General features: G+C 30.9%; 2 protein-coding genes across 2 annotated transcripts in view; both read left to right on the forward strand.

The window, feature by feature from the left end:
* Positions 1 to 14,836, forward strand: part of TyrRS (Tyrosyl-tRNA synthetase) — a 118,374-nt gene that overhangs the window by 29,822 nt on the left and 73,716 nt on the right. The gene's annotated exons all lie outside the window — the stretch shown is intronic.
* Positions 1,538 to 4,554, forward strand: LOC145307036 (uncharacterized). Its single transcript, XM_080149375.1, has 7 exons — positions 1,538 to 1,596; positions 1,667 to 1,770; positions 2,262 to 2,494; positions 2,721 to 2,863; positions 3,260 to 3,351; positions 3,990 to 4,048; positions 4,291 to 4,554. The coding sequence occupies exons 1-7, from the start codon at positions 1,538 to 1,540 to the stop codon at positions 4,552 to 4,554; spliced, it is 954 nt and encodes a 317-aa protein (XP_080005501.1).

Here is a 14,836-nt window from a genome sequence, read left to right on the forward strand (position 1 = left end):
GGAGTGTTTAGCAATAAAATTTTCTTTATGTTAGGTGCATAGCTTCTCTACAATTTTTTTGTCTAAATTGTTGGTCTCGGGGTTTCCAATTTCTTGTGCATTATTTTCTTCAATTATCATGTTTTCATTTGTTGTAGAACTGGCATCTAAAAGAAAAAAAAATTCACGCAACCTTTATTATATTTTCCTTATAGTTTAGAAAATGTTAATTTTTTTACATGAATGATTCATATGGATTCTGCTTATCTTTTATATCTTTTTTTTTTTTCTAGAGTGTGATATGTCCATATTTATTTTATCTTATTATAATAAATTTTAGTTTTAGTTGCATATATTTTTTTTATGTTTGTTAAAAAAAACTATTTCAGTACTAAAATAGTCAGGGAGAAAGGAACTTGAAAATATAAACTGCACCTGTTTGTATAGCTTTGTTTTGTTGTGCTTTAAAAAGAGCCTGTAACATCACTGTATTCTTTCCAGCTTTCCCCCTGTTTCTCGACAGCCTCCGTCCTCCAGGATGTGTCATGGAGGTTACATTGATGATCTTGGAATTAGCAACAAATAATATTTGTTGGCTTCCTTGCATCTCCAGTAAATGATTTTTCAGGGCAGACATCCATTTGTTTTCCTCAACTTTTAGTTTGTCTCTCAATTCATCAACATCATCTTGATCGATGAAGTCGTCTGGATTGAAGAAGTAGGTACCTTCTTCTGAATACTCCACGACGAGTATGGAGTTAGCTTCCAGCCCGATTGCCAGAAGAGTTGTTACCTAAAAAAGGAAAACATATTTATTTATCCTTTTATCTCTATATAAAGTGTTAATTGATATAGTGATCTTCTAAGTCGTTTTACATCCCAATTAATTACAATTTGTCTTTTTTGAGGATCCAGTAATATGATATACATACACTTTTCTTCTGTAGATGAGGGATCAATAAAATATTTTTTTTTATTAAAAAATTAAGACTTACATCATTTCTGTTCTTTGTAAATAGAATGTGTTTCCTCATCTCTTCATTGGGGTATGTGTCACTAAAAAAAAATAATATTAATTTATTATCCCTGTATCCCTGTGATATGTATTTTGATTTTTAATATAGAGAGCAATATTGGAAAGCTGTAAAAGGTGTTTCTGTCATTCAATTAGAAAAAGAATTTTTTTTTTTTTAGTCTTTCCTTTATTTTCTTTTCTTTTTGTTCTTGCTTGATTTTTCTATTTTATGCATAAAAAAAGGTATTAGTCATAAAAATGAAAAATTATTTTAACTTACATAGCAGTTGCTAGAAGCCTTGAGATCACAGCTGGGTCTGCACACTTATCCAGATCTTCTCGTAGCTCTAAAAAAAAACAGTTCATTATTGGCTTTTAGAGAAAATGGATATGCTTTCAAACTTTGTGATTAGTCGTTCTCAATGGGGTGATTCAGAGGTGATAGAGGAAATTCCTGAGATTTTAAGTGACACGTCAAGTACATCAACTCTGTCTACTACGTCTGTGGTTACTCATGCCCCCAGTACCCCTGAAACAACTACAATGGTTGATATCTCTTTGAAAAATTTGGATGTTCTGGAGGAGAAAAGTTTTTGGGAAAGGTTAGTTGAAGATTTTAAAAATAAATAGAAAAATTATATAGATTTACTTTTTTTTATATTTATTATTCAGTCTGATGTCCTGCTTCAACGATTTGTACTGCGTGCGTGATGTGATTGTGATTGTCCTTGGAATCACCGTCCTTATTCTTTTGGCTCTTATTGTAAGCTTAGCAGGTAAAATAATAGTTCCCCTTTTGATAAGGTTTTACAGGTTGCCATGTTTGAATAGTTTTATATTTCACGAAAGTTTTTTCTAAGTCTTAAATTTTCATTATCACTTTTAAGTCTTTTTCATTCAAAGTTAGAAAAAACATATAACATTTATCATATATATACATTAATAATTAATTACATAATATGTTTTGGCAACCCTTTTGCCTTCCAAGTTCAAGTTTATGACAGGGTTATAAAAGATTTATTTTGGTTAATTTCATTTTTACTCAAAAAAAAACTTTGTTGCCAAAAAGAATAACTTTATCTATATTTCAAAGAAAAAGAAATATTGTTTCTGCTTTTTTTATTAATTTATAAAAAGAAAATTAAAGTTGGTAACCCTTTATCTGATTCTTACATCATGCTTGAAAAATACAACAATCGCCCGCAATTTTTAGTGATGGCTAGAAGTACTCGTGTTTAAATTGTTTATTTTTTTTATATATTATTAGTGATTGCTTGCTGCCGTTATAAACGTTCGAGTTCTACCCATGACCGCTTGATTACGTCTACGAATGCCAGCTCTGTTACTGATTCTAACGAAAGAAACGATGTAAACGGTCAAAGCGCAGCTACTGTTTCCCAGGGTTCATCTGGCTACTCAAATCCCTTGTCCACCGTTGCGGCAGAACTGTTAGGACAAAAAACTACTTCTAATTCGCTGCAAAATAGTAACTTTGTAGAAGTACCCCTTACTTAGAATGTTCTGTTAATTTTTATCTTATAAAATTATGTAGTCTATTTACTAGTAGAATTATATTTTTATCTTATTCTGAAAGGCCTTCATTTGTTCTATTTATCTTTAGTTTTTAAGGAAGTTATTATAAAACTTTATTGTAGAACCATATTATTAAGAAATGTGTTATATGTATATTTTAATAAAATATTCTGAGGTTTTCTTTATTTTTCAGATTCGCAAAGTTAAAATCATGAGCTCGTCCTCATTCAAGAACCTTATCGGCCAGCCGGAAAATGAGAACATCGACATTGCGTTGGAGAGTTCCAGAGTTAATGTAGCGACTTTGTCGCTCACATGTCTTTGTTTGTTCTTGAGGTAAAAATAAATATTTTGGCTACTTAAGTTAGATATATTTGTCCTCGAGTGTCCTAAGATAAAAACTCTACTTTTTTTTGGCTCAGATATTAATCACGTGATTAACTTTGTTAATGTAAAAAACTTATACACATTTTAGTTTAAATATAGTTAAAGTTCTAAAATACTTAAAATAATTAGAAGTTGTTAAAAGAATTTTATCTAGTTAGGTATTTCTCTTTTAACAAAAATTTAAGCGTCCTATCGTAGGTAAAAATTAAAATATTAAAAGTGTAAATAAAAAAATGTGCTCGAAATGAAATAGAATATTTGAAGGAGAGAAAAGGGGTTATTCAGAAAGTTTTAATATGGGCTTAGTATTTAAAAATAAAAATTATAATATTTTTTTCTTTTTAGTTTGCTCGTTACTGTATGGTTCTTCAGAGGCTGGTTGAGATTCTTTTACATAACTGTCTGCGAGTATTGTGGTTGGCTTTGTTTTTACTGCGGTAAGAAAATTCTTTTCTTTTTAATACATAAAATATTTTTTTTTTTATGATTGGTGTACAAAGGATATCAAATTTAGTTTCTCATTAATTAAAGACAATTAAAAATTAGAAATCGAATCAGAAATAAGAGTGTTAAAACTGCGAATATTATCGTAATGTATATAAGAGCTAAATTATCTCTATTTTCCATCCTGTTTACTTAAGAAATTGATTTTAACCCGTTAAACTTTGTTATTAAACTTTTAATTACCTTAAGAAGTATTTCCCTTTGTACTTGCTTAGCTAGGCGGCTGTTTATTTTAATATATTTAAAAAATGTTATTGGTTTGACTAATTGATCAATTTGCTTATTTTTAATACAATGTTTAAGCTTTTCCTTATTTCTAATTTCATTTATCCTTTGTACTATTATATTTCTAATTTGCTGAACAAACAAAAAAATAGAGATTTCTTCCCTGAGGCGCAAGTCCCTATTAGTACTTCTAATTATATTTTCATCCCTGTCCCTTGAATTGGGGATATTATTAAGAACTATATGTTCTCTGGAAGTCTTAAAGTTACACATTTAAGAATTTAAGAAAGATAAAGTCTTATTTATTTATATCTGAGTTTTCGTTAAAATTATGCTTTTTGTTTAGCCGGTAGAGATCCCCGCTCTGAAGATTTTTACTATGATGCTGATAACTACTACTCTAAGGTAAAATTCCTATGTTTACACTAATTGATTATATATGGTTTAAGATTTAGCTATACATACATATCATACTGATACATAAAGTAAAGTTATGTTTATTTTCTTAATTTTCATTAATCTTGGAGAGAAAAAAAAATAGTGAAAACTATGTTTCTTAAAAGTAACGATTCTGACTTTTAAGTAAAATTCTTTTTAATGATATTTCCGCTATTTTCTTTGTCTATGCTTAATTATACTTTTTTTAGACGCCCACAGATGTTGAGAGGCCCGCGGATGTACCTCCGACGGCGGCGAGCTTCCCCGCAAGTAGTGTCCCCCCTTCGGCGGCTAGTGCTCCATCAGAGGCCTCAGAAGTGGTTTTTAACAATCCAAGCCACTTCTCTTCACCTGTACGCGCTCCCTCTGTTAATGGTGCTAATCCTAGTTTGCCCGCGGTTTCTGGCTTGGAAACTGCGGGTGGACAGGATTCCACCGTTAATATGGACGCTACAGTGAAGATCAATATGTAAAAATTTTTATTTGGTTAATCATGGGGACAGATTCCTTCCAAAATTCTTTTATAATTAAAACTTTTAATAACTAATATTTGTCTTACTATTAGATTTTATATTTTATTTCAATGAATTTGGAAGGACTGTTTCCATGATTATCCATAAAATACTTTAAGTTTGCAGGCTGGGTTATTTTTAATTTTCAATTGTTATAAATTATTTACCTGAGTTGGTGATAAACTTGTATAACGTGCTAATATCCATTTTTCGTTGGGTTGCTATTAGTTTAAGGTTATGCTTACGACTAAACTTTATTCGAAAGGTCTAAATTAAAATATTCTTGTTTTTATTATTCACCTATCTGGGGGGTTGCTTTTACACCTTAATTAGTTTGCTTAAGTGTAGGTTTCTTTGTTAAGCTGTTTAAATTTTTATGCAATAAAATACCCACTATAGAGGGCAAAAAAAAACGACAAAAAAAATTATCTATTGGGATAGGGCTTTTAAAAGAGATAAAAAGAAAGAATACAATGTAAGTGCAAAGATAATTATAAAAACTCCCCGGGGATACTGAAGGCGAAAATTGATAGATAAAAAGAATCCTGCCTGCATCCTGTAAAAAAATTAATGTTAATAGAAATCTTTAAATTTTTCTTATTCAATGTTATAGAGGGGAATAGTGCTATCTTTTTAATTCGACTATTATATTATCAAGGAATTTGTCTTACTTAATATTAAAGTGTATAAACATAAAGAATTTGGAGATTTCTGTTATAAAATTATATAAAATTAGTAGTGAGAATATAGAAGACTGAAATAGCAACAAAAGGACTGAAAAAAGCATTAATATAAATTGCCTCTAATTTCAGTATCTCTATTATCAGTTATGGGAAGAGTAAATAAATGTTAAATTCGCTTAATAATAAAAGGAAAGAAGTAAGGCTTTTTATATTGATGTTTTAAACCCAAGTATTGCTATAAATAATTAAACCCTGCAGGGGCGTAAATTTAGAAAATTTTTGCCGTTGTAATATTATTCCATAAGATTATAGGTCAAAGAAACTGTGGGGCTTAATAAATATCTGGCTGTGGGAACAAAAGTATGTTTAGGTTCAAATTTTATAGAGGGGAATAATATTAGTTAAAATCAAGAAAATATTAAAGTATAAAATAGCAGGTTTTTTATGTTGTTTTATGGTGGTAAAATAATTAATCCCCCAATAGACTAGGTGTTGGCTATATATTTTTTTATGCTAATGTAGGATTACAACGGGTAGAGGAAATGCTTTTATTCCTCAAATAAGTGTTAGATGTTAAGGGCGCAGCCTGTTTTAGATGAGCAATAATTAATAAAGTATTACCCACAAATTTTCGTTTTCATTAACAAGGTTCTAGAAATAGATTAAAGAGAAATTTGGGTTTATAAGCTAAAATATGGGTATTTTCTAAAAATAAGAAAGAAAATATGTTTATTGTGTGCCAAAAAAAACGTATTTTATAGACGTATTTTGAAAATCCAAATACGATTATGAATTATATTCAAAAATAAGGTAGCAGATATTTCTGCTAAGAAAAGTAATTATATTTTGTATGTATAAAAGTGTTTTTCGATAATTTAGATCCATTGTCAAAATTAAAGTCAGAAAATTTTTGTATGAGATTATTTTATAGCTTGTTATTTTCAAAATTTGATTTATTTTTAGGTCCATTAGTCGAAATTAGAGTTTTAGTTTTAGAATTATGAAAATAAAGTATTAAAAAAAAAGTATTAAATAACGTATGACCTGATAATATATATATAAGATCTCTATGTAAAGTAAAATTGTTAAGTTTTTGTTGAAATTTTTAGACCAATGTTACAAAATTAACTATGTAAATTATGTGTGATAAAATCAAGTATTATATGAAATAAAATTCGTAAAAAAAACTTTTTAGTTATCTTATGATATTTGTGTATTGAGGTAATAAAACTCTACTGAAAAAAAGGCGACGTTATTCTATAATTGTTATGTCTGTTACATAAAAGGAAAACTATCGAGACAAAAATTGAGATATGAATCAAATAGTTTGTACAATGATGTTTGCCTATTTATTATGGGAGCAAAATGTAGTAAAAAAAAAGACATGTTTGGTTAGAAAACTGAAAAATTCTTAAAAGGGTTTAATTTTTTTCTGACATTAATGAAAGCGAAAAAAAAACTGACTTGTGCTATAAAAATATCTAATCCCGTTGTTGAGGGTATGAATGTTCTTGTTACCGGAAATTTAAAACAAAAATATAAAAAGAATTTTGTAGCTTCGAGAGAGGGGAATATATCCCTCGTAGGTAAAAAAATTGAACTTATTCATATGTATATACTAGATAGAATGGTTTCATATTATAAAAATGGAAAAAGTATAAAGTAGTAGGATGTGCTGTTGAATATTGAATGCCATAATCAAAAGGCATTTCGAAATTGCTAATAGATATGAAGTTATTTAGAGAGAAAAAAAAATTATGGGGAATATAATTTTAAGTTACACATATAAGTTGAGTATGAAATATAGTCAAGGCAATATGTGCAGGTTGTTATTGTCTGCGAAATCTTTGACGCAAAATACGTAATACAAAGACGTTAGGATCGGTTGTAGATCTTTGGTAGAGGTCAATAAGCAATTTTATGATAACAAAAAACATTATAATGCATAGTAATATTACCATATTGGTAAAAACTTCATCGAAATCGTTGATAATATAATCAAAAATGTTATGTTGGGGTTGAGTAGGAAATAAAGTAGTATTAATAAAAGATCTGAATAAAGATAACATTACGGGGGGAATGGAATGAGAGGTAACGGTAAATGGGGAGTTTTTTGATATTATAACGGGTCCTACTGTTGGGTCTGTAAAAGATAAATTACCGTTATATTCTATATAGGCGGGAAAAGTCGTGTCCTTAGCATCATACTCCAGATCCCTTTTTAGGCTGTTCAGGATTGTGGGGGTGATAGTGTGTATCAAAATTCCATTTCCTAGTATATCGAAATGTTTTTTGTTCTGTATAAATACACAGTATGAAATTACCGCAGAAACATTCTTAGTATTAAGGGCATTGAGACAGTTAGTTCTGTTCTGAAGATTTTGCAGGGTTGACCCAGAATGGGGCGGTGTTTTATCATAAATGTGACTCATGTCATCATAAAAATAATCAGATTGCAAAGAGAAACCGTAATAAGCGACAGGTATTTGCTTAGAAATCTGTCTCACAGTCTTGACCAATTCATATTCAATAATGAATACAGCATCATTATCCGTTTTACCAGCTGCTAGGAAAACAAATGTATCAAAATTTATATGAGAAGTTCCATCAATAAAAAAATGTTCTTTAAGATTTTCGTGTAAAGTACCCTCCGTGGAAAGTTTCAAAATCGATGTATGAACTGAAATTATTGAAAGATACTCATTCAATAAAGTAATGATGTTCTCAGCAGCGTTGGCAAAATTCGACAATCGAGCTGTTTGCGATTTAAGGGTAACCCAGCTTCCTGCAGCTTTTAATTCAGTTTCAATATTTGTTGCTGCGGTAGCTAAATCTTCTAGAAGTTGAGTAGCAGTATCTACGTTAATATTAACAACGAATGTTTTGTCGGCTGGGATCCCAGGGGGCGATCCTAATGAATTACGAATTCTTTTAAATTTGGCATATTCTGATTTAATTTTGTTGGCTAGGACGTCATATGCATTTATAAGGACGCTTATTTGGTCAGTTTTGTCCAATAATTTTGGAGCTTCATAATTAAGTGCATTTATTTTAGTGGCTGCGGCAGCAATTTTGTTGTCAGCATCGGCCATAATACTTGAATGGTTTATATAAATAGCTGCTCTTGTTTCAAGAATACCATTATCAGTAGTAATACATATCCTTCATCCAGAAGGAAAGTAAAATCAGCATTTGTCCTATAGCCAAGAAGTAGGAAGAGAAACCAAAATAGTTTGTACATGTCTAAATATTAAATATTATGTCAATAGAAAATAAGTCACTGAGTATTCAGAAACACAGCATAAGGTGTGTGTTTTATTAGCCTAGTATAGGCATCACTTAAGCGGAGGAAAGTTACTATCCATCGTTTTGTCCCATCCCAATCCGTTGTGCAAATACTTTTGTGTTTATGACAATACTGTTTTTGCATCTTCAAAAAATAGAAATGAAATTTAGCTATTTTTATTTTCAGAATAGTTTTCCCTACGTGGAGATGTTTGAAATATATGTGTTTGACAACGAAATCTCTAGGTAAAGTTTGGTTGTGGGTTTCATATGCCAAATGGTTCATTAAGTTTGAAGTACTGACAACCATTTTATCTAAACACATTTTTGCACAGTTAAGTAGAAAACGGTCCAACATTGCTTGGGTCATTATTATCAGAATATCGTCCCCAAAGAAAATAAGGGGCATAAGGAGTATTAATTAATAATTGATAGGCATGTAATTCATAAGTTTTAAAACTTGAAATCCAAATTTTGTGCGCAAATTGTGATTCCCCACACAATATTTTATGATGCGAGCAGAGGTATTTATTAAGAAATGTCAGATTCTTGTGTATTTCTCGCAAGTTTTTGAGAAAATTTTTCAAAGTGATGTGTTTGAAAAATATGAAAGGTTTGTGAGGATTGCGGATGGCCTGAAATGATTTTCGTACATCCAATTGTACAAGCTTTACAATAGTATGGACGGTGTGGACAATCTTATAATATTTATCAACAAACTCAGAAAATTTGCTCGTGGGGCAACTATTATATCTGTGTCTTATTCCATAAGAATTGTTATATCCTCTGTACATCTAAAATTGAATGTCAATAGATAAAATTTTAGTTATATAGCCTTGATATGTACTTGTTCAAATATGAGTTGATAAAAGCCGTGGGAGAGCTTTTTGAGAGACAAATAGCGTGAGGTATGTCTGTATGTTTTTAATGGGCAATGTATGATGTGGCATAATTGTTTGTGTGGATTATGCAAAGAAAAAAATGTGAAAATGTATGAAGAATAAAATTATCTTGAAAAATTTAACTATTGTAAGATAGAGCGGAAACAAGAATATAAACAATATCAAGGGTACTTTCTTAAATCAAAGAAAAGGGTTAGTGTAGTAAAGATATTGATTGTGAAAAGTGTGAAGATGTTCTGTGTTATGAAAAATTGTAAGAAAATTAGAAAAGTTATCTTAAATGCATGCGTAAAATGTTTAGTGAGCATGTAAATGAGAATTGTGTTTGCATATGATTACTAAAATTTCAGTATTGATAGTGTAAGAGAAAAAAAATGCCAAGCTGTAACCAGAATTTAAAGAATTCGGATGGAGGTAAAATTATTGTACTTCCAATGTGCTTGTTGAGAAAAAAAATGGAAAAGAAAGGTTGAGATAGATTAAAAAGTAAAAGAAAATATTGTTTTAATTCTCATAAAAAAATAGTGTTCATGCAATAGAGTAACTATATTTTTTTTATGTAGCGGCTGCAAGGAGGAGAAATAGGCAGTTGGAGAGACAGGAAGATCGGGCACGCATGGAGAATATAAATCAACTCTTAATCCGTTTGGGGGCTAACCTGGGAGGCATGATGTTCGCCATGCAAGAAGATATAAGAGTATTGACCAGGTGGTTAAGTCCTGATGGTTATATTGCACAGCAGCTGAGGCAGCAGGGTAATAGAATTAACTCTATGCAGACTAGGCAGAGTGGCGTTGTTGAGAGACAATTTGGAATCTTGCAGCTGGCAAACAGGATGGATCGTCGCGTGGCTACAATGTATTGGGACCATCTTCATCAAGGGGGAGGTCAGGGTGGTATTGGGGTTGATAGACAGGTTATGGGTGGTGGAGACGGTCTACCTGATGTTGGAGGCCATCAGCCTGATGATGGTCCTGTGGTGCAAGAGAGAAATCTGTCACCAGAATATCATCCTGCGCTTGGAACTGATGACGATGGGCGGAGCTCTTCTCCGGATTACAACCCTCCTGAGCCTGTTGAACAAGAAAGAGAATCAACATTGGAGTACGTTGTGTCTGATGAGGAAATAAATAATAATGAAGAATAAGATTGGACAAAATTGTAGTAGTGAATGGAAACTGTATTTCTTTTAATTTATTTGTATACAGAAAAATGTTTCCTTGTAGAAAATTAAAATATCTATAATCTTGTATTATTTGTTTCAAAGTAAAAATGGCTGCGAAGCTTTGGAAAGAAGTAGAAAATTCAGTTTTTTTTTTAAAATGTAAGTAAAATATTAAAGTGTGTTTTTAATTTGATAACAAGTAGTGGATATAGAATTTCAAAAGATTAAATTTTTGCAAAATTAATGTAATTAAAGCAACACACATGTTTTGAAAAGTGTTGAGATAAATTATGATTATTTGTCAGGAATAAAGAAACGAACTTGTTTGTTTTCTTTAGAATTTGAAGTAAGATTTTCACGTATGTTTTTAAAAATAGAATGTTTATTGCTACGTGTTATTCTTTGGTCAATGTCGTCAAGAAAATCGCGTTCGATTTCCTCGTCTGTTAATGAAACATTTGGTGGGGCGCTATCCATGGAATCCAGATATTCTAAGATATCAGGATCTAAATCAGCTTGTTCGATAAAAGATTCAAAATTAAAGTTCCCTTCTTTTAATAGGGCATTAATATCATCTTGCTTTAAATCAAATTTAGTGTTAGAGCAAATGTTTTTTACAATAGAAGGGAGATCTTCAAAATCAGGGTTTAAAGGGGTATAATGTTTAACATCATTTTTCGATCTAAAAATCGTTCTAGTGTCGCCTAATCTGCATAGTAAAAGTGTAGATTCATGAATATGTATTACAATATATGGAACATTTTCATATAAAGTTTTTAAAGGGCGTGTGTTACCCTGTAATTTTTGTCTGTCTTTACAAAGTACAATGTCACCAGGATAAAATAAACCTCTTATTTTATGTTTGTTAAGAGTTTCATTACGTTTCTCTCTATCCCTGATTTCCTGTTGCTTAGCCTGGTTCAAAATAGTCTTAAGTTTTGCACTCATAGCTATCAGATGTTCCTTTTCATTTCTAATATTAGGATGTAATTTAGGAAATGGGTCATCAAGAAAGGTTGAGCTTAGATGTCTGCCAGGCCCAAATACCAATTGAGAGGGGGTGTAACCTGTTTTGGAATTTGGAGTATGATTATGTATATCTGCAATATATGAAGGTAAAAGTGTCCAATTGTAATCATCTTTAGTAGCCAGACATTTTTTTAAGACATATTTGAAAATTTTTACAAAAGATTCGGCATTTCCATGACTGGCGGGGGTATATGCAGAGGAGAAAATTACTTGGGTACCCATTTTAAATAGTGTTCTTAAAGTCTTTTTTGCCGTGAAAAGACTCCCATTGTCTGTATATAATGCTTTAGGCCTAAGCATGGTCCATATATGGTTTGCAAAAACGTACACAAATTCTTTTGCTGTTTTCTCAAAAAGTGGGCACAAAATAACATAATTAGAAATTATACATTTAACAACAAGAATATGGTTGTAACCAGAACTAGGGTTTAGTGATTCCATTAGATCCATATGTAAAACTTCCCCTACGTCAGTGTTAAAAGGAAAAAGGCCTAAATGTTCTGAGCGTCTAGGATGGTTTACCAGTAAGCAAGCAATACAACCATTAGCAAATTTATAACATAAATTTTGTAAATTAGGATGATAATAGCTAGTTAAAAGTAAAATCATTTTCCTAGGACCACTATGATTAGACATTAAATGTGCTAAAGCTATATATTTTGTTAGCAATTTATCAGGAATTAATAATTTAAGGCAAGATTTGTCCCATTTAATATACAAGACCCCATTGTGTAATGTATAAGTTCGATTATTTTCCGTAACAGAATTTGATACAGAGATGACACATTTATCATAAATATCTTGATATTGTATTTGTTGTAATTTAATAACATAATCAAGTGTCAATAATTTCTCCAAATCATGAATCGGGTCATATATTCTTTCAGCATTTTTAAGAGCCATGTTTAAGGAAAGAGCTGAACCTAAAGTTTTCCCTTCTGGTATTTCAGTTTCCAAAGACTGATTTTTAGTAAAAGTCGCATTGATGGATAGATGATGAGGGAGATAAGGTGTACTACATTGAAAATAAGGCTTTGTTATAGGTTTGGGTAATATGTATGAACAAGAATGTGAAGGGGGGTTTAAAGGAAGTGGGCGTGAAATTGCAGATTGCTTTAAAGAATAATTTACTTTAGGTGTCTGTGGGGAACTAGCGAAACGCAGCTGGCTAATAATTTCATCTGTGCTTTGCTGAAAGGTAACATTTATCGAAAAGGGTAAGGGGGAAATTGAGAAATTAGGCCCATATGCTAATTTTAGTAAATTATTATTAATTTTGTCAATTATAAAAGGTCGTACTGTGTCCCATACAGATGTTTTATTAGAAACTGTTAAACGTTTTATGTTAGCAGAGGGGGGGGGTATACCTTGTTTAATAAATTGAGGATTTGCTTCTACCCATGAAATCCAATCTTTTAAAGAAATTATGTTTTCCTCAGGCATATGAGAATCTAAAAGGGGGTCTACATAGTAAGGGAGCTTAGTTCTTTTTATATCCGATTTGGTTATATGAAAAATTCTTGTAAGGAAATCACTAGGGTTGTGTTCTGTTTTAATAAAAGCTAAATTTATCCCAGGGAAATTTACGCCTATGACTGGGCCCCAATTAGTCACATTGTTTTTGCTACTTATAACTTCTTTGTTGAAAGCATAATAAACAACCTTATTATCCACCAAACAAATCACCTCATCATGTGAAATAATTTTTTCTACAGCTCTCAAACTCTCCACAAGCGCATATAATTCCAAATTCATGATATTTTGATGTTTAAATTCTTTAGGAATTCTCTTAGAATGATACAAAATAATTTCAAAAGTCCCGGCATGTTTTCCTAAATTGTAACTAGAATGCTTGTCTACAAAGGAAGGGCGAATAATTAATTTATCATCCCTTTTATAAAGCAAAAAAAAGAAAGGGACTTTTTTCTTCCCAACATTAAAAGAAATTAATTTTTTTCCATTTAATATGGTAGTAGAATTTACTACTGTAAATGTACGTATAAGAACTTGTGCTAATGCATGTAAAATTTGCAGATTTTCGTCTATATAAAATATTCCATTTTTGATATTATTTAAGTATTCTTGCATTTTCGTTTTGTCCCCTTTAAAATCTCTATCTAGTATCATATGGTAACCCACATGACCTTTAATATATTCATAAGTACTGTTACAAATTTTTCCAAAATCCATGGTACAGCTATATGCTAAAAGCATTGATTTAAGTGATATGCCTAAAGAATTGTCAACATGTAAATCATAACCCAAAGTATTTTCTGTAAGATATTTTGTTTCAGGTGGATGAGAAAGAGAAATATTTTCAATAAATTTGGTTGGGCAGCTTCCAGGAAGAAAAGGTGGAATAGGTTTTACAGGTAATTTATTATCATATATTATTTGATGTGTTTCATCATCAAGATTTAATTCTGGCGGTACAGTTAAGTAATTTTGTTTGGGGGGAACCAATTGACCTAATATACACCCAAATTGACTGTTTTCTCCCGAAGCTAAGTCTGTCATTAAGATCTTAGGGACGCCTTTAAGGATTATTTTACAATATAAAGGGCCTTCCATGAGATTTTGTTGAAGTTGTTTAAATTTCTGTTTTTGCAAATCAGTTGGTTCAAATTTATCTAATTTACTAGAAGTAAGGGGGGTTAAATAATGAATGTCTTTCAAAATAGTAAAATTTAAAGTGTCACATAGAAAATTTAAACTACCACAAAATCCTCTCATTCCTGTTTGACATTTAGGAAAAGGTAGATTAGCAATCGCTTCTATCCTTTTTGGGTCAGCCTGACAAAAATTATTTCCAATCAACCAGCCTAAAAAATTAATTTGAGCGCATCCTAAATGAGCCTTAGTCATATCAAGTTTTGCATTGTGCCAAGCTAGGCGAGAAATAACTATTTTTACTAATTTAAAATGTGTTTTTAAAGTATTTTCATAAGTGTCTTCTGGGTGTGAAAAGATAAGTATATCATCATAGTAAATTAAAACATTGTCAAGTTTATTACATTCCAAAATAGGAAATCCTTTAGAGTCAAGTAAAAGTTTATTATTGTTATATTTAGGAACCATGTTGATCATCTTATCCACAAATCTACTCAACGCGGTTGGACTGCTGGCCATCCCCGTGCACAAGGTATTAAAAACGAAAGTCCCATACATTGTTGAAAATT

Source organism: Acartia tonsa, chromosome 15, assembly GCF_053477335.1.
Source record: "Acartia tonsa isolate MP-2025a chromosome 15, ASM5347733v1, whole genome shotgun sequence".
In the NCBI taxonomy this organism is placed as follows: domain Eukaryota; kingdom Metazoa; phylum Arthropoda; class Copepoda; order Calanoida; family Acartiidae; genus Acartia; species Acartia tonsa.

What these genes read in the sequence shown, in the direction of transcription:
- LOC145307036 (XM_080149375.1), top strand. Translation starts at nt 1,538, where the DNA reads ATGGTTGATATCTCTTTGAAAAATTTGGATGTTCTGGAGGAGAAAAGT. An exon ending in GAGAAAAGTTTTTGGGAAAG is followed by an intron (nt 1,597 to 1,666) that starts GTTAGTTGAAGA and finishes TTTATTATTCAG; the next exon opens with TCTGATGTCCTGCTTCAACG. An exon ending in TTGGCTTTGTTTTTACTGCG is followed by an intron (nt 3,352 to 3,989) that starts GTAAGAAAATTC and finishes CTTTTTGTTTAG; the next exon opens with CCGGTAGAGATCCCCGCTCT.